Genomic DNA, 27870 nt, shown 5'->3' with positions numbered 1-27870 from the left:
AGCTGACTCACGGAACAGTTTCTTCTCAGAATCCCCTCTGGACACCAGGCTCGTCCCCACTGACAATGGACAATGAAGTCGGTCGAAAAACTCCATTGCTGGTGTCCCTGTCCTTTAATAAATGATGGTGCAGCAGGAAGGTGGAGGTAAGTGGAGGCTTTACCACAACTAAGGAGTTATTAATAACAATAATGAATAAAGTGTTTGTAAGTAGTGTTCAACTATGCTCTAATTGGATGTTACTGGACTTTACCTTGCACTAAACGTTATTCCCTTTATCCTGTATCTGTACACTGTGGACGGATCGATCGTAATCACGTACGGTCTTTCCACTGACTGGATAGCACGCAACTAAAATGCTTTTCATTGTTCTCTGGTACACATGACGATAAAGGAAACTAAACTACAGTGAGCTCATGAACTTGTTTCACAGATGTCCCTGAGAGAGATATCAACATAATCACGTGGCCTCATCAGGACCAGCAGCATTGTCAGAGTTAACACTGGGGTAATAAAGGCAGCATTGTCAGAGTTAACACTGGGGTGTGGGGTGTGTGGGGTGTGTGGGGGGTGTGGGGTGTGTGGGGGGTGTGGGGTGTGGGGGGGTGGGGGGTGTGGGGTGTGTGGGGGGGGCGGTGGGGGGTGTGGGGTGTGGGGTGTGTGGGGGGGGGGGGGCGGTGGGGGGGAGGAAGTTGCATGGAGCAAGTGAACGAGTCCAGCCGGTCACCAACATTGGAGGCTGCATGCTCAAACACAGACATGTGAGTGAAGTGTTTGGGAGAACAAATGAGACCCAGAAAGAAGTAAAACACAACAGGAAGTAACTACACAGTCAGCATTGAACTTGAGTTTTAAAAACCTGAAACAGTAACACCAATCCAGTGCCATTGACAGCACGCCATGGTCCATCTGTAATTAACCTCTCTCCATGTCAATGATGCCGGGTCACCACCAGACTTGCTGTGTAGGAAGGAACTGCTGTTTAACCCGGTAGAGAGGGGGGAAGGATGGGAGGGAGGAGGGGGTCTCCCTGTCGGTCTGCTCCTGGGCCTGGCCAGGATGGCCATTCGCGGGTCCAGGCAGCAGGCAGTCGATGGCCGCACACCGGTCGCCTGCCTGCCCCTTTTCCGGGGTTACGTCCGAGCTCGCATGTCCCTAGAAAAGGAACACGTGGTGTCCATGGGGACTTTGGAGGCCTTCCATGAATACTGGTCGCCGATGAAGGTCGAGTGTTTTGTTGATAAACGGAACACTCGACCTTCAACGGCCATTCGTGGGTCCAGTTGACGTTGACGTTATTAATTTGACGATCATTTGTTTGTAAACTGTCAGCATAGGCAGTCTTTGATTGTGTTAATACTCTATGTTTATTTTTATTTTTTGAATAAATGTAGTTTCATAATAAAAATTTTAAAAAAAAGATAGACACAAAAAGCTGGAGTAACTCAGTGGGACAGACAGGCAGCATCTCTGGATAGTGGGAATGGGTGACGTTTCAGGCCAAGACCCTTATTCAGACTTGTTGTGTTTTGCTAGTTGCCCCATCCCCATACAGCTGGGACTGGTGCTTGCTCTGTGTGTGACTATAGGTCAGTCTGAAGAAGGGTCTCAACCTGAAATGTCACCTATCCACGTTCTCCAGAGGTGCTGCCTGACTGCTGAGTTACTCCAGCACTTAGTGTCTTGTTTTATACTAAGCAGCATGTGCAGTTCCACTATTCTCCTCAATATGCCTCAGTCAACTAGATCCCTCTATTCCTCTGTGCTGCAGTAACACATGGTCTGTAGAAACTGTACAGCCATCTAGTGGGTATTGCAAGGACAGCATTGATAATAATTAAACATTCCAGATGAAGAATTATTACTTTGTTGGCGAATGAACACGTTATAGGTTCCTGAGCAGATCTGAGTTATTATTATATCGTGATTCACCAAGTACATACAGAATGTGACCTTATTTAAACAAATCCTCAGGTGTTGATGGACAGAGGTTAAGTCAGCAGGACAGGCAGCATCTCTGGAAAGAAGGAATGGGTGACGTTTTGGGTCGAGACCCTTCTTCAGACTGATGTCAGGGGAGTGGGCGGGACAAAGATAGAATGTAGGCGGAGACAGTAAGACTGGTGGGAAAACTGCGAAGGGGAGGGATGGAGAGAGAGGGAATGCAAGGGCTTTTTGAAGTTAGAGAAGTCAATGTTCATACCGCTGGGGTGTAAGCTGCCCAAGCAAAATATGAGGTGCTGTTCCTCCAATTTGAATGTGGCCTCACTCTGAGGAAGTCCAGGACTGAAAGATCAGTGTGGGAATGGGAGGGGGAGTTGAAGTGTTCAGGTGTTCAGCGAATCGATCGCCGAGCCTGTGCTTGGTCTCGCCGACAGGAGCCCACACCTGGAACAGCGGATACAGGAGATGAGGTTGGAGGAGGTGCAAGTGAACTTCTGCCTCACCTGAAAGGACTGTCGGGGTCCTTGGACGGAGTCAAGTGGGGAGGTATTGGGGCAAGTGTTGCATCTCTTGTGGTTGCAGGGGAAAGTATCTGGGGAGGGAACGGGAAGGGACGAGTTGACCAGGGAGTTGCGGAGGGAACGGTCTCTGCGGAAAGCGGAAAGGGGTGGAGATGGGATGATGTGGGATCTACTAGTGGGATCCCGTTGGATATCCAGTGAATATCCAGGATGGTAGAGGTGCTGACAGCCAAGTAGGTTGATCTCTTTTGGACTATATCAAGTTTTTTGAATGTGTTTGGAAATGCACTTAATCAGACAGTGAAGATGGCCCTCACACAACCCTGACTTGTTGCTCATGCAGGCTGGGAACAAGGAGTTGCATCACTCATCATATAATAGCCATCATCCGACCCGCTCTTGTAACCATCATATTCATCGTTGTGTTGCCATCAATCTATGTGTCCAATTTGATTTTTGTAAAGTAACAGAGTACATTAAAGGTGGTTTATAAATGGAAATGGATAAATGGAAGGTTGATGGTATGATCAGTAAAATGTTGGTGTGGAATGGAAGAAAACCACAGCTAATAGTCTTTGTTGTCTGACAAGGAGAGTGTGCAAGGCTAAATGACTCAATTCTTTTATGGGTGAGTATGTTGAATAGACTATTGGAAAACCAGGAAATGGAGAAAGGAAGCAGATCACCACTAAATGAGTAATATCAATTAGATAGATGCATCCCCAGGATGTAGGTTATTGAAGGTTGGAGTGATATTTAATTTTGTAATGGAAACAATGAGTGTTGTAGAGAGATGGAGAGATCAAAAAATGTTGTACATCATCTTCCACAGACCTGAAACTTTAACTCAGTTTTCCTCTATTCACATAAATTTTCACGATATATTGATAAACCTGGTTAGTACCCAGGGTGGGGGGTGGGTGCGATGTGGGGAATTAGTGAGTTAGAGAGGAGTCAATAGATGAAGTTAGTACTCCATGGAAGTTATTGTGTGTCAGAGAGAGATCAATAGATCTGGTGATTTTTGGAAGGAATGAAAGTGTCATGGAGAAATCAATAGATTAGATCAGTCCCTGGGGAAAAATGTTGCCTGATAGAGAAAAATCAAAGGAATATTAATTTCCATGCAGGAATTACCAAGGGAAAGACAGGGATCAATAGGTTTGATTATTTCCAGCTGGGAAAGTGTGATTGAGGCCAATATATGTCGATTAGATATTAGATATAAGATTAGATTAGATATAATTTATTGCCACACAGCCAGGCTGGTGGAAATTTGGGTTGTGGAAGGAGCTAAGATTAATGGCTTAATGTTCGCTCCAAGCTTTCACAATTTTTCAAAAAGGTTTACCAATGATAATTATAATCAGATTACACGTTTATAATCTATGCACCAAAAGGAAAAATGATGTACTGACATTAGCAATTATGTATGCAAATTCCCACTATTTAACTATTAAGAATTGCAATGTGGACTACATCTGAAGCAAATTTTTTAAAAGGGCATTTAAACTAAATTGAGCTGCAACTACTCCTCCAATCCCATAGATGGAAAGCAAACAATTATAAGTGTTGTCATTTTAAGCACCATCAACCTGAAATAGTATCTGTTTCTCTCTCCACAGATGCTGAGTCTCCAACAGATGGAGTTGCATCAACTTCTGGGACGTGATCGACACTTCAATAGTACTTGCCTTCACCTCTGGAGATTCATAAAAATTCACATCTTTATAAAGGCAACACAACAGCCAATGTACCCACAGCAAGGCTACACAGACAGAATGATCACAGTCAAATAGTTGCCTAGAAATTCAGCTCCCAAATAAACGCACCATTGCCACCTCGGTTCCCCCAACTGCTGAGAGGTTTGCTACCATATAACCCATCAAATAACTGGTATTACTCTCGAGGCAGTCTTGTTTTATTGACGTTAGTTCAGAGCTAAAGATTGGCCAAGAACCACAGAACAAATCTTCCTGCTGTTTACCTGAGAGTTTAATATCTCATTGAAAAGGCTGCAATACTTCAATGAAGAAGGGTCTCGACTTGAAACGTCACCCATTCCTTCTCTCCAGAGATGCTGCCTGTCCCGCTGAGTTACTCCAGCTTTTTGTGTCTATCTTCGGTTTAAACCAGCATCTGCAATTCTTTCCTACACAAACCTCAAGACTCCCTGAGTACTGCACTAAGGGCATCAAATTAGATCATCTCTGAATTCAGATTTGAACCACTTTGGACTTAATTGTATCGGGACAAATAATGTTTCTTAACAGGAAGTTTTATTATGTTAATCTGTATTTCTATCCCACCAGAATTCAAGCATGAGTGAACAAATGTAGTGATCTGTTTTTATTTACTCATGTTAAGGGGCGTCACTTTTAGGAATTTATTAGTAGACTAATCAATCATTTGGGTTGTCAGGGAAACCACATCATAGCTGCCTGCTACCAGGCCTGATAGATTTCAGCAGCAATTCCCAGGAGCGATATCAAACGTTCAACACCATTCCATATAAAGAGATACAAAGACAAGCCCAAAAGCAGAGTCAAAGAGGAGGGAAGATGGAGCTATGAGGGCAACTGTTTCAGGCTTACGGTGTTAAGGACATGGTTGCTAAGGCGAGGTGAGGACAATTGGGATCGTGTCCACCCATTCCAAGTGTAGCTGCACACAACTATATGCAGTGGGTCAGTGTCAATGGAAGAACTTCAACAGGCCCATTAATTATTGACAGCCTCTCCATGATGTGAAGTCTCGCACGTCCCGGTGTAAGAGCTTCATAATCGATTTGCTACACTCTAGCAAAAAGCCACCGATTATTAAGGATTTTAAATTATGAAGATGTACAAAAACAATGGATGCCTTTGACTGTGTTTTCCCATTTCACCACAGCTAGTCCTGTAACATCAAGCCCTCCCAGAACAAGAAGGGTCCACATACAAACACAGTTACCACAGGTTGAGTTTCATTGGCAGTTGCTCAAAGATGCAAACACAGGGAAGGGTGAAAGTGTCGGTGAAAATACAAGATGCAATTCAGTCACTTTTATTTTGCTCTGTGTCCATCAGTTGGGCATGTCCACCCCTTTAGTGCAGGTTTCAGCATTGGCAGGAATTCATGCTTTCTTCCCTCCTATAGACTCTGTCAAGGCACACAATCACTCTCTCCCACTCTGGAGAAGGTAGCAATTCAGGAAAAAACAATCAGTACATTTCTGAATTACAGCCTTCTGCGACACTGGTAGTTCTACTGGAGAAAGGTTCTTGATGAGGGTGAAGACATTTTGTCATGTCAGCCTGAGCAAAGGCAAGCAAATGTGTGTGTGGCTCTCTCTATCTGTCTGTGTCTCTGCCTGTGTGTCTGTGTGTCTCTGTGTATGTCTCCCTGTCTGTGTGTGTGTGTGTGTGTGTCAGAGTGTGTGTGTGTGTGTGTGTGTCAGTGTGCACAAAACAATTTAAATAGCTGAGATGGTTCACAGCAACAATCGCTCAGATTGATATATACATGGATCACCATAATCTAAATATTATAAATGTAAATAGTCCAAGAAATTAAGTGGAAATCCGACAATTTAATGAAGACATTGCAATCAGTATAGAGAAGGCGATTCAGATATTCTCGCATTATATTAAACCCTTTAATGTTTTTCTTTGCCAGAAGGTTGAGAGATGTGGTTTGCCTTCAGTCTCCAGTGATTCAGACCGCCTTGTCCACCCACCTATCTACCCTCCCCTGCACCATCCTGTTTGTTTTTCCCCTCTCACCAGAAAGCTTATAAGATGCAATGAATGGTTTGCAACTTACCCCAGCCGCCGGACAGCAACACAAGCCCGACCAGGGCAAAACGGAACAGTGGGAGAACAGGTCTGGCTGTAACTTTCATCCTGAATTTCCCAAAGATGGAGACAGTGATGATGGAGGCAAGGCGAGGCGGGGGGACGGAACTCTCGGCGCTGGGCTGTTTTAATGCCGACTGTTCAATATGGCTGGGTGTGTGTTTGCAGGGAGGGGAAGGGGTTTATTCTGGGCTGTGGAGGAGGTGAGAACGGTTCTCTGTTACTGAGCGGTCAATGTGATGCCGGGCTCGCTGTCATTAACGGCCACGCTGTCACCGGCAGCTACAATTGTTCATTCTCAAACAGATTTCATCTCTATATTTGGATTTATGAGCGGGGGGGGACTAGGAAATCCACCATTTCAACTGTATTAGCATCGATACGTTTAAGAAGATCCATGAACGCACGGGAGAGAGGAGGGAGGGGTTTTACTGAAAGGATTCAATATTAGGGTGCGGCTGGAGGGATTCTTTCTGTCATAGTCAATATATTAAAAAATAAAAAATATACAATATCATTAGTTCTTTCCCATTGAGAATTTGTTTGTATATGTTCATTTTTAACCCCTAATCTCGGCTAATTGATAACGGGTCCTTCTCGTCCCGTGATCCAGTTCCATATTTGCAGTGTCTTGCCTTTTACATTCCCCTCCCCTCTCCTGTCCACCCATCCTCCCCCTCTCCCCTTCTCTCCTCCCCCTCTTCCCTCTCCTGTCCACCCATCCTCCCCCTCTCCCCTTCTCTCCTCCCCCTCTTCCCTCTCCTGTCCACCCATCCTCCCTCCCTCCATTCTTCCCACTCTCCCCTTCTCTCTTCCCCCTCTCCTGTCCACCCATCCTCCCCTTCTCTCCTCCCCCTCTCCCCTCTCCTGTCCACCCATCCTCCTCCTCTCCCCTTCTCTCCTCCCCCTCTCCCCTCCACTCTTCCCTCTCCTGTCCACCCATCCTCCCTCCCTCCCCTCCACTCTTCCCCCTCTCCCCTCCACTCTTCCCCTTCTCTCTTCCCCTTCTCTCATCCTTCTCTCTTCCCTTCTCCTGTCCCTCCCTCCCTCCCCTCCCCTGGTTCTGGTTGATGACTGCAAACACCCCATCAGTGGTTACCTCGCACAGGTGGGAGTGAGTAGCGTAGTGATTACATTTTGAAGTGGGCCTTTTTGACAAAGTTGAGGAGATCTGGTTGCTCAACCCCTTTTGATTGGGAGCAGCGCGTGTGTTGGGTGGCAACATATTCCATTCCCTTATCGTCCTTGGGGAAAGGGAATATTGGTAGCAAGGTTTATTGACATTTAGCGAGTTGATGATGTAGGGGCCGTTATTTAGTCTTGTTTCATGGCAGTTGGTGCTCTGGGATGACAGGAGATTTGATGGTGTGATTTTGTGAATCTCCTTGTAAATTGCAATGTCTCAGCCTGATTCTGCGGAGATCTAGGGCGTCCCATCCGAGAGAAGTCAGCATATTATTCACGCTTGATTTGCGCTTGTAGTCATTACATACAAAGCGGGCTGCTCGGCGTTGTACTTTCTCCAGGGTGATCTTGTTGTTGTTGGTGAAGGGAACCCAACGGCTCCACAATAATCCAATTTGGACCTGACCAAGGACTTGTAGGCATTCTCTTTGACGGATGTACTACATGCGTGAAAATTTCTTTTGAGTTGGCCGAGAGTTCTATTTGCTTTGTTAGACACTTTCCCCACACAGAGAGCATCTGGATCCTTTTGGAAGGACAAGCTGTCTCTGGTGTTTTAATCTCTCTGTAAATGATGGCATCATCTGCAAAGAGTCGAACTCTGGACGAAACTGCATTTGGAATGTCATTGATATCCAGTAGGAAGAGCAATGGACCCCTGACAGTCCCCTGTGGTACACCTGATGTCACAGAAGTTTCAATAGACGTCACTCCCTCCAAGAGAATTCGCTGGTGTCTCCTTGTCAAAAAGATCTCAATCCATTTTAAGAGGTTGTCGCCTATTCCTCCATGGTTGAGCCTGTACAGGAGCCGCTTATGGGGAACCTTATCAAGATCCTTATTGAAGTCTAATATAATCAGGTCGATCTGACCTTTGTTATCGAGTGACCAGGCTAGATCATCGATGAGTCCCGCCAGTTGGGTTTCACATGTCGACCCTGTCTAAAGCAATGTTGGTTGTCGTTAGTACCTTGTGGAAGTCAATATGGTCCATAATATGTCGATGGATTATATGTTGGAGAATCTTGCTTGGTGTGGAGGTCAGTGAAACTGGGCGATAATTTGCAGGATTTATCCTATCTCCTTTTATAGATGGGGACAATGTTAGCATTCAGCCAATCTTCTGGGAGTTCTCCACAAACCAGACTTCTGAAAAATCTTTTGGAAGACTGGAGCTAAGCTTGCTGAACAATTCTTTAAAACTCTGGCTGGTATCTGGTCCGGCCCTGTTGCCTTCTGTATCTGATCTGGCCCTGTTGCCTTCTGTATCTGGTCTGGCCCTGTTGCCTTCTGTATCTGATCTGGCCCTGTTGCCTTCTGTATCTGGTCTGGCCCTGTTGCCTTCTGTATCTGATCTGGCCCTGTTGCCTTCTGTATCTGGTCTGGCCCTGTTGCCTTCTGTATCTGATCTGGCCCTGTTGCCTTCTGTATCTGGTCTGGCCCTGTTGCCTTCTGTATCTGGTCTGGCCCTGTTGCCTTCTGTATCTGGTCTGGCCCTGTTGCCTTCTGTATCTGGTCTGGCCCTGTTGCCTTCTGTATCTGGTCTGGCCCTGATGCCTTCTGTATCTGGTCTGGCCCTGATGCCTTCTGTATCTGGTCTGGCCCTGTTGCCTTCTGTATCTGATCTGGCCCTGTTGCCTTCTGTATCTGGTCTGGCCCTGTTGCCTTCTGTATCTGGTCTGGCCCTGTTGCCTTCTGTATCTGGTCTGGCACTGATGCCTTCTGTATCTGGTCTGGCACTGATGCCTTCTGTATCTGGTCTGGCCCTGATGCCTTCTTTGGTTGTATTTCTTCCAATAATTTCTGCATCCCACCATTGTTACCTTAAGATCTGCAATTTTTGGAATTTGTTGTGAGTTCAATGACGGGAATTCATCTAGGTTTTCTTCAGTAAAAACCAAACAAAACTGCTGGTTTAACACTTCGTCCTTGCCCGCCCCATTGATGTAAGGCTTGAGATTCCCAATACTTCCTGGCTCATTTTCTTGATGTAATTCCAGAAAGGCTTCTGATTTTAAACTTTCCCCTATCACATCTTGATGCGCTTTCCTGATTTGTCTGTCAATTAAACGCTGAAATCTCATGCGGAAGTTGACCCAGATTTTCTTGCTCTGTTATAAAGCCTTTGTTTTTTCCTAATTGCACACCTAATTGATGAATTTACCCATGGTAAATTATATCTGTTGGAACACCATTTTGACGGAATAAAACGGTCCATGGTCCCCTCTTCCCCCTTTCCTGTCCACCCATCCTCCCTCCCTCCTCTCTTCCCCCTCTCCCCTTCCCTCTCTCCGTCCACCCAGCTTTCCTTTCCACTACTCGTCCTCATTCACACTTACCCAATTTATTTTATCAAAACCCCCTTAAAACGCCCATTTGTAGCGGCACCTAGTGGTGGGGTGGAGAGGGCAGAACCCTCCTCATTGGTCGGTGCGGTCATGTGCGGGTTTTCGCGGGCTTTTGGGGTGTATCCGCTAGTTAGTCAGCGCTCCTCCCAGCAACAGGAGCTTATTATTGTTAGTGCAGACATAGAAACATAGAAAATAGGTGCAGGATTAGGCCATTCGGCCCTTCGAGCCTGCACCGCCATTCAATATGATCATGGCTGATCATCCAACTCAGTAACTCGCCAACTTCACGGGTTTTTGTTATTCCTTTTTATTAAAAATAAAAAACCTTTTTGCTCAACCTGTCTGGTCTCACCACACATTATTCCGCTTTCTATGCGAGAATGCAAAGCAATTAGTAAAATAATGGATAGCTGCCTCACTCTCCATATTCTATGCGTAAATGCTGTGTGGCGTCTAGCTGCTCTTTCTCAAATAACCACGACAAACACCTTAGTACAGAATCCTCATTTACCTCAGAAGAGTCTCAACCTGAAACGTCACCTATCTATGATCTCCAGAGATGCTGTCTGACCTGCTGAATTACTCCAGCACTTTGTGTAACAACCAGCATCTGCAACACTTTGTTTCTAACCTCATTCGCTGTCTGTGCTCCATTTATTAAACTTATAATTGTCCATTTTGTGAATATCTACCCATATTTACTTCTTTAGCCAACTATATATATGAATACGTATGTCTCTGTTCCATCCAAGGTAGACACATAGTGCTGGAGTAACTCAGCGGGACAGGCAGCATCTGTGGAGAGAAGGAATGGGTGACGTTTCATGTCGAGACCCTTCTTCAGACTTGTCCTTCTCTCTGTCTTGTCCCTTGACTGACTTGCTTTCCTGTCCATAACTGCTCATGTCCAAATCAGTTTGCATCCCCACCCTCAGCCAACCTTTTATCCATGTAGTTATTTGTTTCTCAGAGGCAGATTTTGTTGGAAAGCTTTGAAACATTCCGAAGTAGGTGGAAATATTCGGGACATTTTCCCAGATTTCCTTTATCACAGGAATCATTCTTTTCTTTAAAAATATCAATTTGTCAAACGCATCTTGTCTTTAAATATAAATTAAAAATCCCCCCTCCGCCCCCACTGCCCTGATCCTCTGTGACCTCCTGCACTGTCACAACAAGAGCCAACACACGGTCAAGAATGTCACCTCATCTTCCACCTGTCGATGTTAACACATAACAGTATAGCACAGGAACAGGCCCTTCAGCCCACAACATCTGTACCAAACATGATGAGGGGAGAGACCAACTCCATGTTGCAGCCCTCCAGATTTAACACTCAATTCTCAAACTCTAGCTAACATGTCTAAATAAGGACAATTTCCACCTGTCATCCTTGTTTCCATTCCTCTTTATGCATTGCCTGACCTGCTGAATATGCTGCCTGACCCGCTGAATATGCTGCCTGACCCGCTGAGTTACTGCAGCATTTTGTGTCTACTTGCTGAATATGTTCCTGTACGGCACAACCACAGTAGCCACAAACTACACAGCTGCGGTACTTTGGCCCGTCTGCCCAATGTGTTCACCCCACGAGGGAAATCCCACTGGTTCCATGGGCAATTCCCATTTGCCTGCTACCCACACCAACCTGTTCCTCTCCTTCTCTGGTGTGATGAACGGCCCCTCATCTGAAACATAGATTCTTTCATTTTTCACCGACCTGCTTAGTTTATTCAGTGTTTCCATTTTCTGTGTTTTTCTTTTCCATCTTACCACAAACAACTTATTGCTTAGTAAATAGCTGCTCACCCACTAGTCTAGTTACTTAGTGCTAAAAACTCTCCTCTAAGCCATTTTGAGTCAACCTATCATGGTGTGTTCTTCACATTTCTCCCAACCATCTCTCTTGCTGAAATCCTACTCACATTCCTACCTGACAATGGACCCAAAACACCAACTGTTTCTCTTTCCACGGATGTTACCTGATATTGATTTTCATCAATATTTTCTGCTTCTTCGCCAGTAATAGATCGACATTGGTTGAATGATTGTTTAACTCATTGATTTGATAGTCATTTAAATGACTACTAATGGATTCAATTATCATTAATAATGGATTTGTCCAAGATCAAGATTAGACAATGTTTCTGGATTACCTTCGCTGTTGGATAAATTCAATAAGATTATTAGCGTCCTTTATCACAATACAATTGATATATTTAATATTGAATAGTGCCCAACATTTTCCAGTCACCAGCCAGGTGTATATGATCAGACCTAAGTAACTTGCTACCATGAGTTCTGCTATTTTTATTCAGAACCATTTCCTTTTCTACAATTATAATCTTATCCTTCTCTGTAAGATTTTATCTCACTTCCGCCATTATTCCACCAATCATGACTGCTGGTTTACAAAGTTTTAACCAAATCAACAATCTGCAAGATGGCATCAGCATCAGTGCGGCAGAGAAGCAGAGACGAAACACAAGCAGTGAAGAAACACATCTGCGCCTTCATCCCTCGCAACATGGACCCGTTGCAGTTCGCATACCGTCCGGACAGATCCACGGACGATGCGGTCTCCCAGGTTTTGCACACCGCTCTCTCTCATCTGGACAGCCAGAAGGGGGGCTACGTGAGGATGCTGTTCATAGACTACAGTTCAGCCTTCAACACGATAGTCCCCACCAGACTGGCCGGGAAGCTACTGGAATTGGGGCTCAACACCTCCCTGTGTGCCTGGGTCCTGGACTTTCTCACCGCCAGGCCCCAGGTAGATGGGAGGGAATACATCGAAGTCCCTCACCCTGAGCACAGGATCGCCCCAGGGTTGTGTCCTCAGCCCCCTATTGTACTCCCTGTACACACATGACTGTGTGGCTAGGTTCAGCTCCAACTCAATAATTAAGTTTGCTGATGACACTGTGGTGGTGGGCCTGATCTCAGACAACGACGAGAAGGCCTACCGGGAGGAGGTGGCTGGTCTAGCACTCTGGTGCCAGGATAACAGCCTCCTCTTGAACATCAAAAAAACGAAGGAGCTGATCGTGGGCTTTAGGAGGGCACATCATCCGAGGACGTACACACCATTGAGGATAAATGGGGATCCTGTGGATAGGGTGAGCTGTTTTAAATATCTGGGAGTCCACATCTCTGAGGATATGACATGGGCATCACACGCCTCAGCACTCGTGAGTAAGGCAAGGCAGCGCCTTTACCACCTCAGGCAATTGAGGAAATTCAGAGTGTCTCCGAGGATCCTCCAGTCAGCGGCTGTGGAAAGCATCTTGTCCGGGAAACATTACCACCTGGTTTGGGAATTGCTCTGCCCAGGACAAGAAGGCTCTGCAGAGAGTAGTGCGTTCGGCCGAACGTACTATGGGAACTTCACTTGCCCCCCTGCAGGAACTATACATCAGGAGGTGCAACTCCAGAGCCAACAATATCATGAGAGACCCCTTCCACCCCTGCAACGGACTGTTCCAGCTGCTACGGTCAGGCAAACGCCTCCGTTGCCATGCTGTGAGAACGGAGAGGTTGAGAAGGAGTTTCTTCCCAGAGGCCATTCGGACTGTAAATCTCACCAGGGACTAACTTTACTGAACGTTTTTCCTTCCAATATTTAATATGTAAAAGAATATGTGTGTGTTTATGATTGTGTTTATAGTTTGTTTGGTTGTTTGTTTGTTTGTCTTTTTGCACAAAGTCCGCGAGCATTGCCACTTTCATTTCACTGCACATCTCGTATGTGTATGTGACGAATAAACTTGACTTGACTTGACTTGAGACACGATTTCTGATTGCTGTCCAGTGACCTCTTTTGGAAAGTAATCAGAGGGGAGGGTACGAGCAAATAGTATTCAGGCTCAGTGGAGAGCACTCTCCATCAGTAGCTTGGACATTCACCCCATTCCAGAGATTTCAGAACAGTTCCAGGGCCATTCTGAGGAAGTGCTACACTCAGACATGCTGTCTGATTATAATCCAGATACTATACTCCAGATTTCTATACTTCCAGCTAAACATAACTGATCTCAAGATGCTACTTGTAGGGAGATGGGGTTATGGGGTCATTTCATGGAGCCCCTTTGCTTGCTGGCCCCTGCCGGCTTCATGTTAAGGAAAGTCTTGATTTTAGAATTTTAATTCTTGTTTTTAAATGCTTCTATAGCCTCAAAACTCTTTAATTTTTTGGTATCTGCAACCTCTACCAGCATCCCGCGCGGCAAGATAATTACAGTCATGCATTTGCAGCCAAGTTATCATTCTCAAATATTATTGCTGTGACTGACTGGAATTCCTTTCTGCCTGTCTCCCACTCCAACCTCAATTAAGACACTTCTTATCTCTTTGACCAAGCTTTTAGTCATCTGTCCAAATGGGCCTTATGTTTTATTTTGTTGGAGTGAAGTGCTTTGATATGGTTTGAAGCACAGTAAATATATTGCTGTTCTAATGGCAAATATTATGGAACCAGGAATATCAAAGTGTAGATTATTTGGTCTTATCACTGAAGCATGCTGTGCACAGAGAGTTTACTGGATATCGCAATAATGCATATATTTCAATGTATTCCTTTGATCATAAAATGTATTAAATGACTCAAGGTTAAAGTCAACAACTCTGACACACAAACTTCCTCTTTGACATTTACACTCACAATCCACACAGATAGGCACATCAGTGACAATATATATTATAAGGTACATGTTTCATGCAATTTTTGAGACGTCTTTGCCTAACTTTGTGTCCCAATTGAATAGTAAGTAGATTGAAAGGTATTATTTAAGCACACACAGACTTGAACCAACTTGTCCTTTCCCTTCAACCTCTATTCCATAACAGAATTCATGACCATATTTTTAAAGAATATGTTACCCACTCCAAACTTAAGAAATAGATGAAACACAGAGCATTGATTGGTTCATAATTATTTCTTCACAAACCCCATGGTAGAGGTTGGTAAAACTTTGACCTGGAAGTGCTTTCCCTCTTGGCTCTTGGTGTGATAAAACAGAATGAGTCCGGTTCAAGGTGACTCGAAATAAACCAGGAAGTTTGAGAAACAAGGCTTGAGAAATAATCTGTCAATCGCTGTGTCAAACTAGACCTGACAGATATGTTCCTGAATAATTGTTGGTAGATGTCCTCGGTTACTAAAATGATGAATGAACGGTGCCTCAAAATCCCAACAATCCATGAAAAAACCTATGAACACTGGGTTTGTTAGAAATATTCCTGTTGAGTCACTGTTTCATGATTGGGTCGGGAAGTTGATTGTCTGATTTCCCGATTCCTAAGAATGCATGCTGGAATTAAAAGAAGGACAGTGTAAGAAATGGGCAAGGGCCAGTAACTATGTAACTAAATCAACAGCATCCTTTCTAGAGTCATAGAGTGATACAGTGTAGAAACAGGGCCTACGATCCAACTTGCCCACACCAGCCAACATGTCCCATCTACACTAGTCCCACCTGTCTGCGCTTGGTCCATATCCCTCCAAACTTGTCCAATCCATGTAACTGTCCGTTTCCTAAACGTTGGGATAGTCCCAGCCTCAACTACCTCATCTGGCAGCTTGGTCCATACACCCACCGCCCTTTGTGTGAAAAAGTTACCCCTCAGATTCCTCTTAAATCTTTCCCCCTTCACCTTGAGCCTATGTCCTCTGGTCCTCGATTCCCCTACTCTGGGCAAGAGACTCTGTGCATCTACCCGATCTATTCCTCTCATGATTTTATCCACCGCTATAAGATCAACCCTCATCCTACTGTGCTCCAAGGAATGGAGACCCAGCCTATTCAACCTCTCCCTATAGCTCACACCCTCTAATCTTGGCAACATCCTCGTAACTCTTCTCCGAACCCTTTCAAGCTTAACTATATCTTTCCTATAACATGGTGCCTAGAACTGAACACAATATTCTAAATGCAGTCTCACAACATCTTATACAACTGCAACATGACCACCCAACTTATAACTTTGAATTGATTGAAGCATGTTAATTACAATAAATAACCATACACTTCCAAGACATTATTTCAGGAATAAATTCCAGATTACCTTGAGTAAGAGAATTATTAAATTGTGGTTGTTCTGTTGTTGCACTGGTACATTTTGAAGTATGAATGAAGTGATGATCTAAGCAATCTTACCCAGTGAGTCATCTTCCATTCTATTGTTACAACACCAGAAACTTGGGAATTGGTATAAAATTGAACTCCAAATCTTGCTGTCACAAATAATAGCTAAATCACACTAAAATAATGTAAGATGGAAAAGTGTGAAACCTCCGAGGGCTATAATTATTGGAACAAGTAATTAGTGGAGCATGTGTTTGGCTGAATCACTGGCCTGGATTATTGATGGAGACATTAGTTTGGATCCCATCGTGAGAGTCAGCAAACTGAAATTCAAGTGATTAAATAAATCTGGAGTAAAGGATGATAATGATCAGTTTGTTGTAAAATCCACCTGGTTCACTCACTGTTCTCACCCAGTCTGCTTCTTAACTCTCCTCTCAATGGCTTCACAAACCTTCCACATGGAGGCATTTAGGGATGGACACAAACTTGCTGTCTTACTTGTGCTATCTACAACCCAGGAACGAATACATTTAAAAAAAATGTGTAAATGCATATAAAATATACCCAAAATGGTACAGAGGGTAGAGGCCAGGAATACAAATGCGAGATGAACCAAAGGATGATGTCAGAAAAAGACACAAATTGTTGGAATAACTCGATGGGTCAGGCAGCATCGCTGGAGAACATGGACAGATGACATTTCCAGTCAGGAACCTTCTTCAGGCTGGGAAGAAGGGTCCTGACCTGAAACGTTGCCTAGCCATGTGTTCCAAAGAGGCTGCCTGACCCGTTGAGTTACTCCAGCACTTTGTGTCAGTTTTGTAAACCAGCATCTGCAGTTCCTTGTATCCTGATGATGTCAGAGATAGTTAAGGGGAATTGGCTGGTCAAATGGAGTGTCTGAGGCTCTGTCCAACAAGAAGGCAGTAAAATGTGTTGTAAACTATTGCATAAGCACTGATAAGAGAATAATGGTATCTAATGCAACTACTTGCGGTAATTGGAGTTAGAGCACATGAGGTCAATATCTTGCTTCACTCGGAAATTTGAGGATTCAAATTCTACTCTAGGGAGAATTGTAAATTCAGGCCAGCATTTCAGTTCAGTACTGTGGGAGTGCCATCTTCTGGATGAGATGTCAAACTGAAGCCCCATTTGCTGCTCAGATAGCTACATGTTCTTTAGTAGAAACACAGGAAACATATCCCTGGCAACCTGTGTACCAAGCATAGAATGCCTGATAATGATCACATTGCTGTTCTGTGAGCTGTCTGTGACTAGGTGTCTGTTGCATTTTCTAGAGTAAAAGTGACCATTGACAAAGTGTACTTCAATGGCAGTGAATTCATCTGTAATGTCTTATTATTGTAAAAGGCAGCAAAGATATGCAAAATCCTTCACATTCTTTAATTAAATATCCATCCATGTGGTGAAAGAGGCTTGCACCTGCCCTATCATTCTTCACTATTTAATTTAGTTTAGAGATACAACATAGATACAGGCCCTTGGGCTTCCCGAGTCTGCAACAACCATCGATCACCCGCTCACACTAGTTCTATATTATCCCACTTTCTCATCCACTCCCTAAATACTTGGGGCAATTTTACAGAGGCCAATTAACATACAAACCTGCAAGTCTTTGGGTTCTGGGAAGAACCGGAGCATCCGGAAAACACCCACGCAGTCACAGGGAGAACATGCAAACTTCACACAGGCAGCACCCGAGGTCAGGATCGAACGCGGGTCTCTGGAACTGTCAGGCAGCAGCTCTACCCACTATGCTGCCCTGCTGCACAGTTCATTTTTCTATTATTTTATTATTTATATCTATTTCTATTATTTTTTTATATATTTCTATTATTTTTATAAAAATAATATTTACCTAGAAAAAAATCGAATTTCTTTTAATGTCCTAATGATGTTTCTTTCTCTGGTATTTCTCACACTAGTTAGTATTTACATTGTGGACACTGTAGTCCCCTGCTAGAGGTATGGGGATTCCTGGCCTCGGGAACTAGTTCATTGAAGGAGCTTGAGTGGAGGATTGAGTGGGAATGGGATGCATGAGGTTGTGCTCAGTATCATTTGGTAAAATATCTTCACACAATTTGTGTACTCAAGGGATGGATAACATTAGTGAGCCTCCCTCTATTATGTGTGGGAAGGAACTGCAGATGCTGGTTTAAACCGAAGATAGACACAAAATGCTGGAGTAACTCAGCGGGACAGGCAGCATGACTTCACCCATTCCTTCTCTCCAGAGATGCTGCCTGTCGCGCTGAGTTACTCCAGCTTTTTGTGTCTATCTCCTTGTATCATGTTTTCTACTTACATCAGGGTAAAGGAATGGCACCCCCAATAATCTTACCATTGTTACATAGATTTCATTTTCATCATCTTTTGGTTCCGTATTGTCCTGTCCGTCCACAGGTGCGGTTGCCGTGTTGCCTGGAAGTGCTGGTTGCCTCGTCACGTTGGCGTACGTGTTTTGCTCCTGGTTGTTGGTGAATATATTTAATTAATCAACTGACTTTTCTTCCTCCAAATTCCAAATTAATTTCTACAGGTCCTAACTTATTTTGCTTATTGAACCAAGACAGAATGGAACTTGATAACATTCACTGCTGAAGCTCATTCACAAAGAACGGGTGCTTTGGTGAGGTAGCCAAGCCTTTGGCAGCAGGGCAAGGCGATGTTCAGGAGATACAAATAAAGCTATAAAACAACAATCTCTGAATCACGCTAGTTTCCAAAGACACCCAATATCTAAGGAAGTCAAGCAAATGTGATTAGTGACCAGTTCTGAAAAACTCAGGCTAGAAACTGGCTACAAATACAATTATATTATTCAGTGAATAAGCCACTGTACTTGATTATATTATCATAGCAGAATAGTTAAGGGGAAAATACCATTGGACTAATAAAGCCTACATTTTTATTTCCTTAAATCACCTCTCACTGGCCCGAGTTCTAGTATTGTAAACCTGGTAGCGAACCATTCCTGTAGCAGCTCGACTCAAATATGTGAAGTCTATCATTGAAGCAAGCGCAGGCCTGTAAGATCCTTATTGTCCTTCTTGTACCCTAACATTATCATTTAAATGCTCTTTCACTAATGATCCGTCAGCAAACCATAGTGACCATTATTCCCACAAACCACCCATCTAATTCTAACTCAACCCAATCTCTCACGGGAGTCGGACTCTAGTTTCCCATCTCTTTGATGGAAGGCTAGCACTTCCACTGACATATGATATATCAGTATCCCACAAAAATATATTCTGCTGACACTAAAGTCATCGCAAATATTTGTCACTCCATGTCACATTTGTTTACAATAGATTATAAATATATAACCTCGATCTCTGTAACTCTGACTTTAGTTGAACTAACATTCTGGACTCATGTATAACTCTCAGTTTATTTCTTTTCTGGAACAGCAGTGCCCCTGAAGTGTTGAACAGAAACATGGAACGTAGTAAGACAGGGTTGGGGGAATGTGTATGGGCATACCTGCCCTCATTGCTGAAGCATTGTTTAAGTGTTGGGACATCATGTTGCAAGTGTAGACAATGTTGCTGAGGCCACACTTGTCTGCAGTTATGGCTGTCACACTGTAAGGAGGATGTGTACCCTGGAGAGGGTGCAGAAATGATTCACAAGGGACATTACTTAGCCAGGGATAGTGGTGAAGGCAGATACGAAAGTGACATTCTAGAGGTTTTCAGATGGGCAGGGAACAGAGGGACATGGGTCACATGCAGAGCTGATTACTTTAATCTAGCATTATGTTCAGTATAGACATAGTGGGCCGAAGGGCTCGGCCTTTTTACCCAGGAAAGACGAAGGCTGAGGCACAACATCATGGAACAATATCAAATTAACAGAGGCATGTATAGGTTAGATAGCTATGTCTTTCCCATGGTAGAGGTGTCTAACGTAGAGGGCATGCTTAAGGTGAGGGAGAAGGTTTCAGGTGGATCTGAGGATACATTTTTCATATAAAGAGTAGTTCGTATATGGAATGAGCTACCTGAGAAGGTGGTGGAGGCATGAACAGTTAAGCAGCATCTGGACAGGTATTTAAAGCTAAAAGCAGCAGGTTATACGTAGCAGGGCATAGAGGGGGTAATAGAATTAGAACATACATTGAACCTAGAAAAGTACAGCACAGGGGCTTGCCCTTCAAACCACCATGATGCTAATCCAAACTAAAGTTAACTGTTTGCATATGGTCTTTATTCCTTTATTCCCAGTATATCCATGTGCCTATCTAAATGCTTCTTCAACATTGCTATCTGTTTCCACCACTTCCCCAGCAGCATCGTTCAGGCACCTATCATTTTCTCAAACTTTCCTTGTAGAGTTTCTTGCTTAGTTTAGTTTAGAGATACAGAACGGAAACAGGCGCTGCTGCTCACCGGGTCCGCGCCGACCAGCGATCCTCGCTTATTAACACTATCCTATACGTACTATCCTATAAGTTACATTTACCAAGCCAATTTACCTACATACCTGTACGTCTTTGGAGTGTGGGAGGAAACCGAAAATCTCGGAGAAAACCCACGCGGTCACGGGGAGAACGCACAAACTCTGTACAGACAGCATTGTAGTCGGGATCGAACCTGGGTCTCCGGCGCTGTAAGGCAACAATTCTACTGCTGCGCCACCGTGCCGCTCTTATAGTGTGCCAGTCACTGGAAGATCCCTCTCATTGATCGGGATCATAATAAATCTAGGCTTAAAACGGCCCTTACCGTAACACCCTGAAGGGCACCTGGATCATTCCTTGCAGACACATCATAGGGTCTGGGGAAAAAATGGTCAGCATTATACATTGTTCAACAGGTGGAACGTTGCAATTCCGTTCATATCTGTCTCCAGAAACACTTTACCTTTGATCCCTCGGTGCTGTTCTAGATGAACACTTCCGTTTGGTTACAAGAATTATGGAGAGCACAACAAGGAGGATGAACACCCCAGCTGTCGTACTTATGATGAGACCCATTGGCATCACTTTCTCAGTCTTGTGAACGTGGATGGCTCGTGACTGCTTGCCATCTGTAGGAGGTAGAAGAGGGTAAAAGTCAGAGAATCCCTCTCGGCTAGACACCTCTACCATGGGAAACAGACATTCCTATCTAGCTTATCTATGCCTCTGTAAATTTGATATTGTTCCATCATGTCGTCTCTCAGCCTTCGTCACTCCAGGGTGAATTTATAGCACTGGAAGTGCGACAGTGACGATGGTGGCCAAGATATTTAGATGTAAGAAGAGAAACAATTACCAGAATAACCATGACCAATTCACCCTTTAATGACCAATGATTTAACTCCACCCCGTCTATATCTCTCGTTTCCTTTATCCCTAACCAGTCTGAAGAAGGGTCTCGACCTGAAACGTCACCCATTGCTTCTCTCCAGAGATGCTGCCTGTCCCGCTGAGTTACTCCAGCTTTTTGTGTCTACTTTCATATTTGTTCCTATTTTTGCTTCTCAAGAGATAATTTCCTTCCCTTTCACCTAATGTACAGAATATCAAAAGATCACTCCCTCCCCATTTAGTTCTTTTGTATTGAATTGGAACATACCAATCCCTCGTTTGCTTATGTCCCACCATGTAAAATACCAAACCATCCAACTCTTTACATTCAATCCAACTGTGTACAGTCGCAGTGGTTGTGTTTATACCTTCACACAAAACCATTAGAAGGGTCTTGCTTCGGTGGACTTTGTTCCACAATCTAGGGATGCGCAGATCGCAGATGAAGTTGCCATTGTCAGAGCATGTCACTTTGGTTATGAGAATGGAGCCATTTTTCTTGCTGATGTCACCTGTCCACTTCAGCCTCTGGGTGAACCTGCTACCTTGCACCACCACACTGTGGTCTTGGAGGTAAAACAATATCTGTGTTGGAATAAAGAAGGAAAATAACTGAAAGGAAACAGTTCTCCATCAATTTCACCGATGAAAATTGCACTTGTTAAATGCAGAGTTGGATTATCCCTGCCCTATCTTTATTAACAATTCCCAGAGCTGATACTTTTTAATATGATATCAAATAGATGCGACACTGACAGGTCCTGTATGTGTTGTCCATTTCTAATATCGCTGATATTGCCTTCTTGAACAGCACGAATGCATATATCAGTGGTGCACAGTGTAGCGATGTAGAGCTTACACCCAGCAATCACAAAAGATGACCATTTGTTTCCAAATCCGGATGATACGTGACCTGGATGGGAACTTGCAGCTGATGGAAAACTCATGTAGCCGCTGCCAACTCTTCCTGGATGGTAAAACATGCAGGAATGGGAGGTCCAGTGGAAACAGATGTAGGTGCTGCAATGTATTCCATAGGTGGCAGGAGAATGGAGTTGAGCGGGATAAATAGATCAGCCATGATTGAATGGTGGAGTAGACTCGATTGGCTGAATGGCCTAATTCTACACCTTTGTCATTGGCCTTTCAAGTGGATTAAATCAGTGCACTGTTTTCATTGGTGAGGGTTGGCAGAGGCAGCAGGGTTTACACTCACCACGTTCTCTCCAGTGCCATTATAAGGGGTGTACAACCATTCCAGCTTGATGTTGTGCATATCAGTGTGTTCGTGGTAGTCAAACATGCAGTCTAATCGTAGATCCATTCCCTGTTTCACAACCAGGTACTCTGGGGTATAGATACCAACAGCTGAGACTGGCCAGACATCTACAAGGTAAAATAAACCATCTGAACTTAGACATCGACACACAGTGACACACAGACAGGCAGACAGACAGACAGTGACAGACAGACAGAGAGACAGTGACAGACAGGCAGACACACAGACAGTGACAGACAGACAGACAGACAGTGACAGACAGACAGAGAGACAGTGACAGACAGGCAGACACACAGACAGTGACAGACAGACAGACAGACAGTGACAGACAGACAGTGACAGACAGACAGTGACAGACAGACAGTGACAGACAGGCAGTGACAGACAGGCAGTGACAGACAGGCAGTGACAGACAGGCAGACACACAGACAGTGACAGACAGACAGCGACAGACAGACAGTGACAGACAGACAGTGACAGACAGACAGGCAGACAGACAGACAGACAGACAGACAGACAGACAGACAGACAGACAGTGACAGACAGTGACAGACAGACAGTGACAGACAGACAGTCAGTGACAGACAGACAGACAGTGACAAACAGCGCAGAGTCAAGTTGAGCTGTAATTTCCATCAAAGAGGATGCTGACCAACTATCTGTAATTCTATTTCCAGGACACTTAAACCTTTTGATTCAAGTTCAGCCAGTGACTCACTCAAGGATATCTCTTACTCTATATATAATAACCAAAACATGGTTAGCTTTCATCTCTTTCCATCCCCAGATACTGGATATACTGTATTTATGCACAATTATCACTCTGTAATTCACTCCTAAATGTTTATGAAGTTATACAACGTAGACAAAAATGCTGGAGAAACTCAGCGGGTGAGGCAGTATCTATGGAGCGAAGGAATAGGTGACGTTTTGGGTCGAGACCCTTCCTCAGACTTTATGCATAAAGCCCTGAGCTTCTCCATTACATTCTGATTGGTAATACATTTAAGAGTTATTAACAACCTGCTTCATTTCAAGTTATCTGTTATAATCCACTCAAACACCTTGATTCTAGCTGATAACTTTTCATCATTCTATGTGTAAAGCAGACAAACACCGACATTATATCCAGTAGCCCAGCCCCAGATCTCCAGGCATAAACCCCCCAAAGCTTCTTTAGATTCTAGCCTCTGGTCTTTGATGGACATACTTGCAATTCCAGAGCATTGATGCAAAGTATTTTTTGAAGTGTTGTCACATTTCTCCCGGGGTCTGATAAATGACATCTCACTCTATGTAGCCAAGCAACCATTGCAACTTTAATCTTGGGGAGTTTAATTTTGCTAACGTGTCTATGATATGGTGTTTGGTCACAGACCTGTGAAATACCATATTAACCACATCAACAACAGTACTCTTTACAATCCTCTTTATTGTTCTTCTAAAAATTCTATTAAATGAGTAAAGAGAATTAGTCTTGAACAAATTGGGACTGGCTTGGTGTACTTATTACTTAATTGAGTGTCAGCTTGGGGTGGCCATGCCACCAGTACAGGAAGAAACAGAGACAAACTCTAAAGTGGTGTTAGAAGCAGATACATTCACAATGTTGAAGAGACATTTAGACAGGTACCTGAACAGGAAAGGAATAGAGGGATATAGATCAAGTGCGTGGTAGTTTAATTTGGTGTCATGGTCACTGCTGACACGATGGCTTTAAGGGCCTGTTCCTGTGATGTACTTTGCTATATGCCTTTTTCTCAACAGAATTTAAAGGCAGCTGAAATCTCCCTACATAGACAGTAAGTTTAGTTTCCAAATAAGGCTTTCTTTGAAGAAATATAATCACTCCTTGTTTTAACCTGAAGTACTTATTCACATTAAAAGTTAAATTGCTGTACAGCGAGCTGGCTGTTGTTGGTAACATTCAGGTGCATGCAATGGAAACAGCAGGTGGTTTGTGGTTGGGGGAGAGGAAGGGATTTTGTGAAGTGATTTCCCCTTTATTGTAAATTACTGCTGCAGCTCTGCAGTAAAGTGTTCCACTGTATATGGTCAAAGTGTCCACACAATTACAATTGAGTTAGGATTTCAGTCCTGCAGAGACATGGGATTGGCTGGGTTGGTTTTCCCTGGAACAGAGGAGGCTGAGAAGACCAATTAGAGGTATTCAAATATATTAGTGAGATGTATAGGATAAATAATAAGAATCCTTATTTTCCACAGTGGGATTGTCTCAGGCAAGAGGGCGTGGGCTTAAGGGGAGTGGCGTAGATTTTGAAGGGATTTGAAGGGGCAATTCTCCCATACAGAAGGCAGTTGAAATCAGGATCACTCTGAGAAAGGTGTGGAGGCAGGTACTGTCACAGCTAAGAATCATCTAGACAGGCGCATTAATTGGCAAGGTATAGAAGGTTATCAAGCTAATGCAGGTAACAGGGATTAGTATAAATTAAAGGTAGACAAAATTGCTGGAGAAACTCAGCGGGTGCGGCAGCATCTATGGAGCGAAGGAAATAGGCAACGTTTCGCCCCGAAACGTTGCCTATTTCCTTCGCTCCATTGATACTGCCGCACCCACTGAGTTTCTCCAGAAATTTTGTCTACCTTCGATTTTTCAGCATCTGCAGTTCCTTCTTAAACATTAGTATAGATTAATGCAGCAGTCAATATGGATGTAGTGGGTCAGAGCACTTGCTTCTGTATTGCAAGACCCGACTACCACTGGAAAATCAGATTATCTAATTTCCTAATTTTGGTGTGGAGACCAGTTACTGTAGTTCAGAAGTACTTCATTTGTCTCCTGAGGTTGGAAAATATAAAGCATTAATGCAAGTTATTTCTTTCTTCTACTTCTGCCTGGAGTGTGGTGAGCACAGGCTCGTGCTTGGAAGCTGAGACTTCTCTGGCCTGCTTGACTTCATGCCATAGTGGCAGCTCTTTCTAAACTTCCTACTCCACTGTACCTGGCATCACACATTGACCTGAGACCTGTCATTGACCTAAAACTGTGCCTCTATTACCCTCTCCACAGACATTGCCTGACCTGTTGAGCATGTGGAGATTTTTCTGCTTTTATTTCAGATTGCCAGCATTTCCAGGTTTTGTTTGCAGATTTCCAGCATCTGCGGTGTTTTTTTCCTTTACACCTCATTACCCGCTGAGCTTCCAGGCTGAAGTGGCTGTGGAGCCGTGGCTGAGAGACACTTGAAGCTGGAGGTAGTTGGCTCACACGATTACAGGTTGGTGCTGAGGAATTCTCAGCAGGAACACAATGTGCAGGTTAATGGTTATCATAACCTCCATACCTCAATTAAGGTTGCCAGCTCTTAAAGATTGTTCTGGAATCTCCAAGATTTAAACATTAGTCATTTAGTAAATGACCAGTGGAAAAAAAGGTTTATTTTACTATCATTCATTGAAAACGTAAACATTTGGGTTATGGGTTGTGAAAGCCTGTTCGATCGGTCAATAGTCTGATGTCTGTTTGAAGTTATCCAAATTAATGGCAATGCATCCTAAGCACTAATCATGGGACCAGCGTATATATAACTCAGCATTCCACTATCTCTACTTTCAATAGACACAACACTTACCACTGAATATGAGAATCATGTGGAGGAAGAGCAGTCCTGTTCTGCTAAGCATTATCTGCAGAGAGGACAGGAGGTTATAGACAGTCGATGCAACACCTTGTAATTATAAAACTTAAATCTAATACAGTGCTTTACAGAAGTGATATCAAACAAAACATAATCACTTCTGGACATGCTAGGAGAGGCAACTAGGTTGGTCAAAGAAGTGGTTTTAACAAGCATCTTAAAGGAGGAAGTAGAGGGGGTGGAGAGATGAAGTGGAGTATTGCAGGACTTGGGCCTGAAGAGCTGAAAGCCACTGAAGGTGTTCAAAGGGAATGAGGGATCTGTGTGAGTCTCCAGGAGTGCACGGGCCATAGAGTGCTGGACAAGGTCACAGAGCCAGAGAGGCCAGCGTCATTTAGTAGGGTCAGAAAACAAGGATTAAAGGGTTAAAACTGAAATGAAGCTGGGTTTTTGGTTCAATTCATTTCTACACTCATTCTGTCAGTCTGTCCAGTCAATTGAAAATCTAATTCACCATTAAACAAGCCCAACAGCAGCGTCAGACACTGACGAGAAGCCTTTTTAAAGAGGAGGAGGGGAAGTATTTTCACATTTTAAAATTCTTCTACCTTCTGAATTAACAATTTCTAGAGAACTGTAGAGTAGATAATAAGCTCACAATTCCACAAATCACTCCTTAATGTTGGGATGTGGTCAGTTTAGACTTAAAAAACTCCACAGAATTTCAAAAGAATCTTAAACTAAGTATACCTTTACATTAAACTTGTGATCTGCTTCATTCTTTCATTGTAAATATTCACCCAGTATTAATAATTTATTGTTCCCTTGTTCAAATTGAAGAAGCTGTTCTGTCCAATGACTGTTACAATTCTCTCTTGGCCAGTCTCACCCCAGCCACCTTCAGCAAACTCACCCGACACGCCACTGGGTGTACCCTAACTTCATCATTCCTCCCCCCCCCCCCCCCCACCATTCCACTGTTGTACATTTCTGCAAACTCGTCCAACCCGGTAACCTCTGGTTTTTCCTCTGCAGATGCTGGAATCTTAAACAAGAACTCCAGATGCTGGAATCTTAAGCAAAACACCAAGTACTGGAGGAACTCAGCGCGAGGATCTGGTAAGGAATGAATGGACTGGTGAGGTTTCAGGTCGGGACCCTTCTTTAGAGTGAGTCTGAATTCAAATTTGAATTAGACAAAGTCTAAAGATGGATCCTGTCCAAAAACGTGGCCTCTCCATTTCGTCCTCAGTTGCTGCCTGACCCCTGGGTTCCTCCAGCACTTTGTGTTTTGAACTAAATTAGAAACTTCTGTAATTAAAACCGAAGTCTCTGACCATGAGATGATCTTCATGAATAATGTTTCTTTAATGTTTCAGAGCAAGGAAGAACTTACTAGCAGTTGATGACTCCACCAAAGATCATGCAGTAGAACGGTCACAATCCACTTGTGTTCAATCCCCCGCTGGGCCAGCTGCTGTGGGCTGTGTGCTGCGTGGCAACCTTCTCTGTGTTCCTCAGTACCTTGATTCTCATCTGCAAGGTAGCCAATCGTGTTACTGTGCTTCCGTTACTGATTCCCGAGTTCAGGAAACCACACTGAAGAAGTGAAGGAGGTGGTTTTAGTTGCACTTTTCTCATTTTTTAAAAGCAGCTGTCTCGTTACTGAAGAGCTGAGCTCTTTGTAATAAACCTTTTTTAAAGTTTTAGAACAAATGTCATCAAATTAAAAGCTAATATCTA

The 27870-nt window shown here is 43.8% G+C and overlaps 2 protein-coding genes and 1 long non-coding RNA gene across 3 annotated transcripts in view; 1 reads left to right on the top strand and 2 right to left on the bottom strand.

Moving 5' to 3' along the window:
* The window catches only part of scn2b (sodium voltage-gated channel beta subunit 2), an 18002-nt gene extending 11337 nt beyond the window's left edge, over positions 1–6665 (bottom strand). Inside the window, exon 1 of the mRNA XM_033049509.1 lies at positions 6270–6665. Coding sequence (XP_032905400.1) covers positions 6270–6348 — 79 coding nt within the window. The 5' untranslated portion in view covers positions 6349–6665. The remainder of the gene's footprint in view (positions 1–6269) is intronic.
* Positions 6244–27870, top strand: LOC116991143. Its single transcript, XR_004416708.1, has 4 exons — positions 6244–6329; positions 18354–18402; positions 22589–22639; positions 27507–27870. It is a non-coding gene; the product is annotated as an uncharacterized LOC116991143 (long non-coding RNA).
* On the bottom strand, positions 14111–27640 carry LOC116991141 (myelin protein zero-like protein 2). The gene is made up of 8 exons (XM_033049508.1): positions 27524–27640; positions 26122–26176; positions 22463–22632; positions 21615–21831; positions 20819–20984; positions 20681–20732; positions 18292–18417; positions 14111–15146 (listed from the first exon to the last, which is right to left on the bottom strand). Exons 2-8 carry the CDS (start codon positions 26171–26173, stop codon positions 15084–15086), a joined length of 846 nt encoding a protein of 281 aa, XP_032905399.1. The 5' UTR covers positions 26174–26176; positions 27524–27640; the 3' UTR covers positions 14111–15083.

This window comes from Amblyraja radiata, chromosome 33 (genome assembly GCF_010909765.2).
Source record: "Amblyraja radiata isolate CabotCenter1 chromosome 33, sAmbRad1.1.pri, whole genome shotgun sequence".
NCBI lineage: Eukaryota > Metazoa > Chordata > Chondrichthyes > Rajiformes > Rajidae > Amblyraja > Amblyraja radiata.
The sequence above is the reverse complement of the archived record's forward strand: the minus strand, read 5'-3'. Positions and strand labels throughout refer to the sequence as shown.

Bases quoted from the DNA above. Each gene is read 5' to 3' on its own strand.
- LOC116991141 (XM_033049508.1), bottom strand. From the start codon at position 26,173: ATGCTTAGCAGAACAGGACTGCTCTTCCTCCACATGATTCTCATATTC. The intron at 22,633-26,121 runs GTAAGTGTTGTG...TTTACCTTGTAG, and splicing joins CATGATTCTCATATTCAGTG to ATGTCTGGCCAGTCTCAGCT. The intron at 20,733-20,818 runs GTAAAGTGTTTC...TTTTTTCCCCAG, and splicing joins ACAGCACCGAGGGATCAAAG to ACCCTATGATGTGTCTGCAA.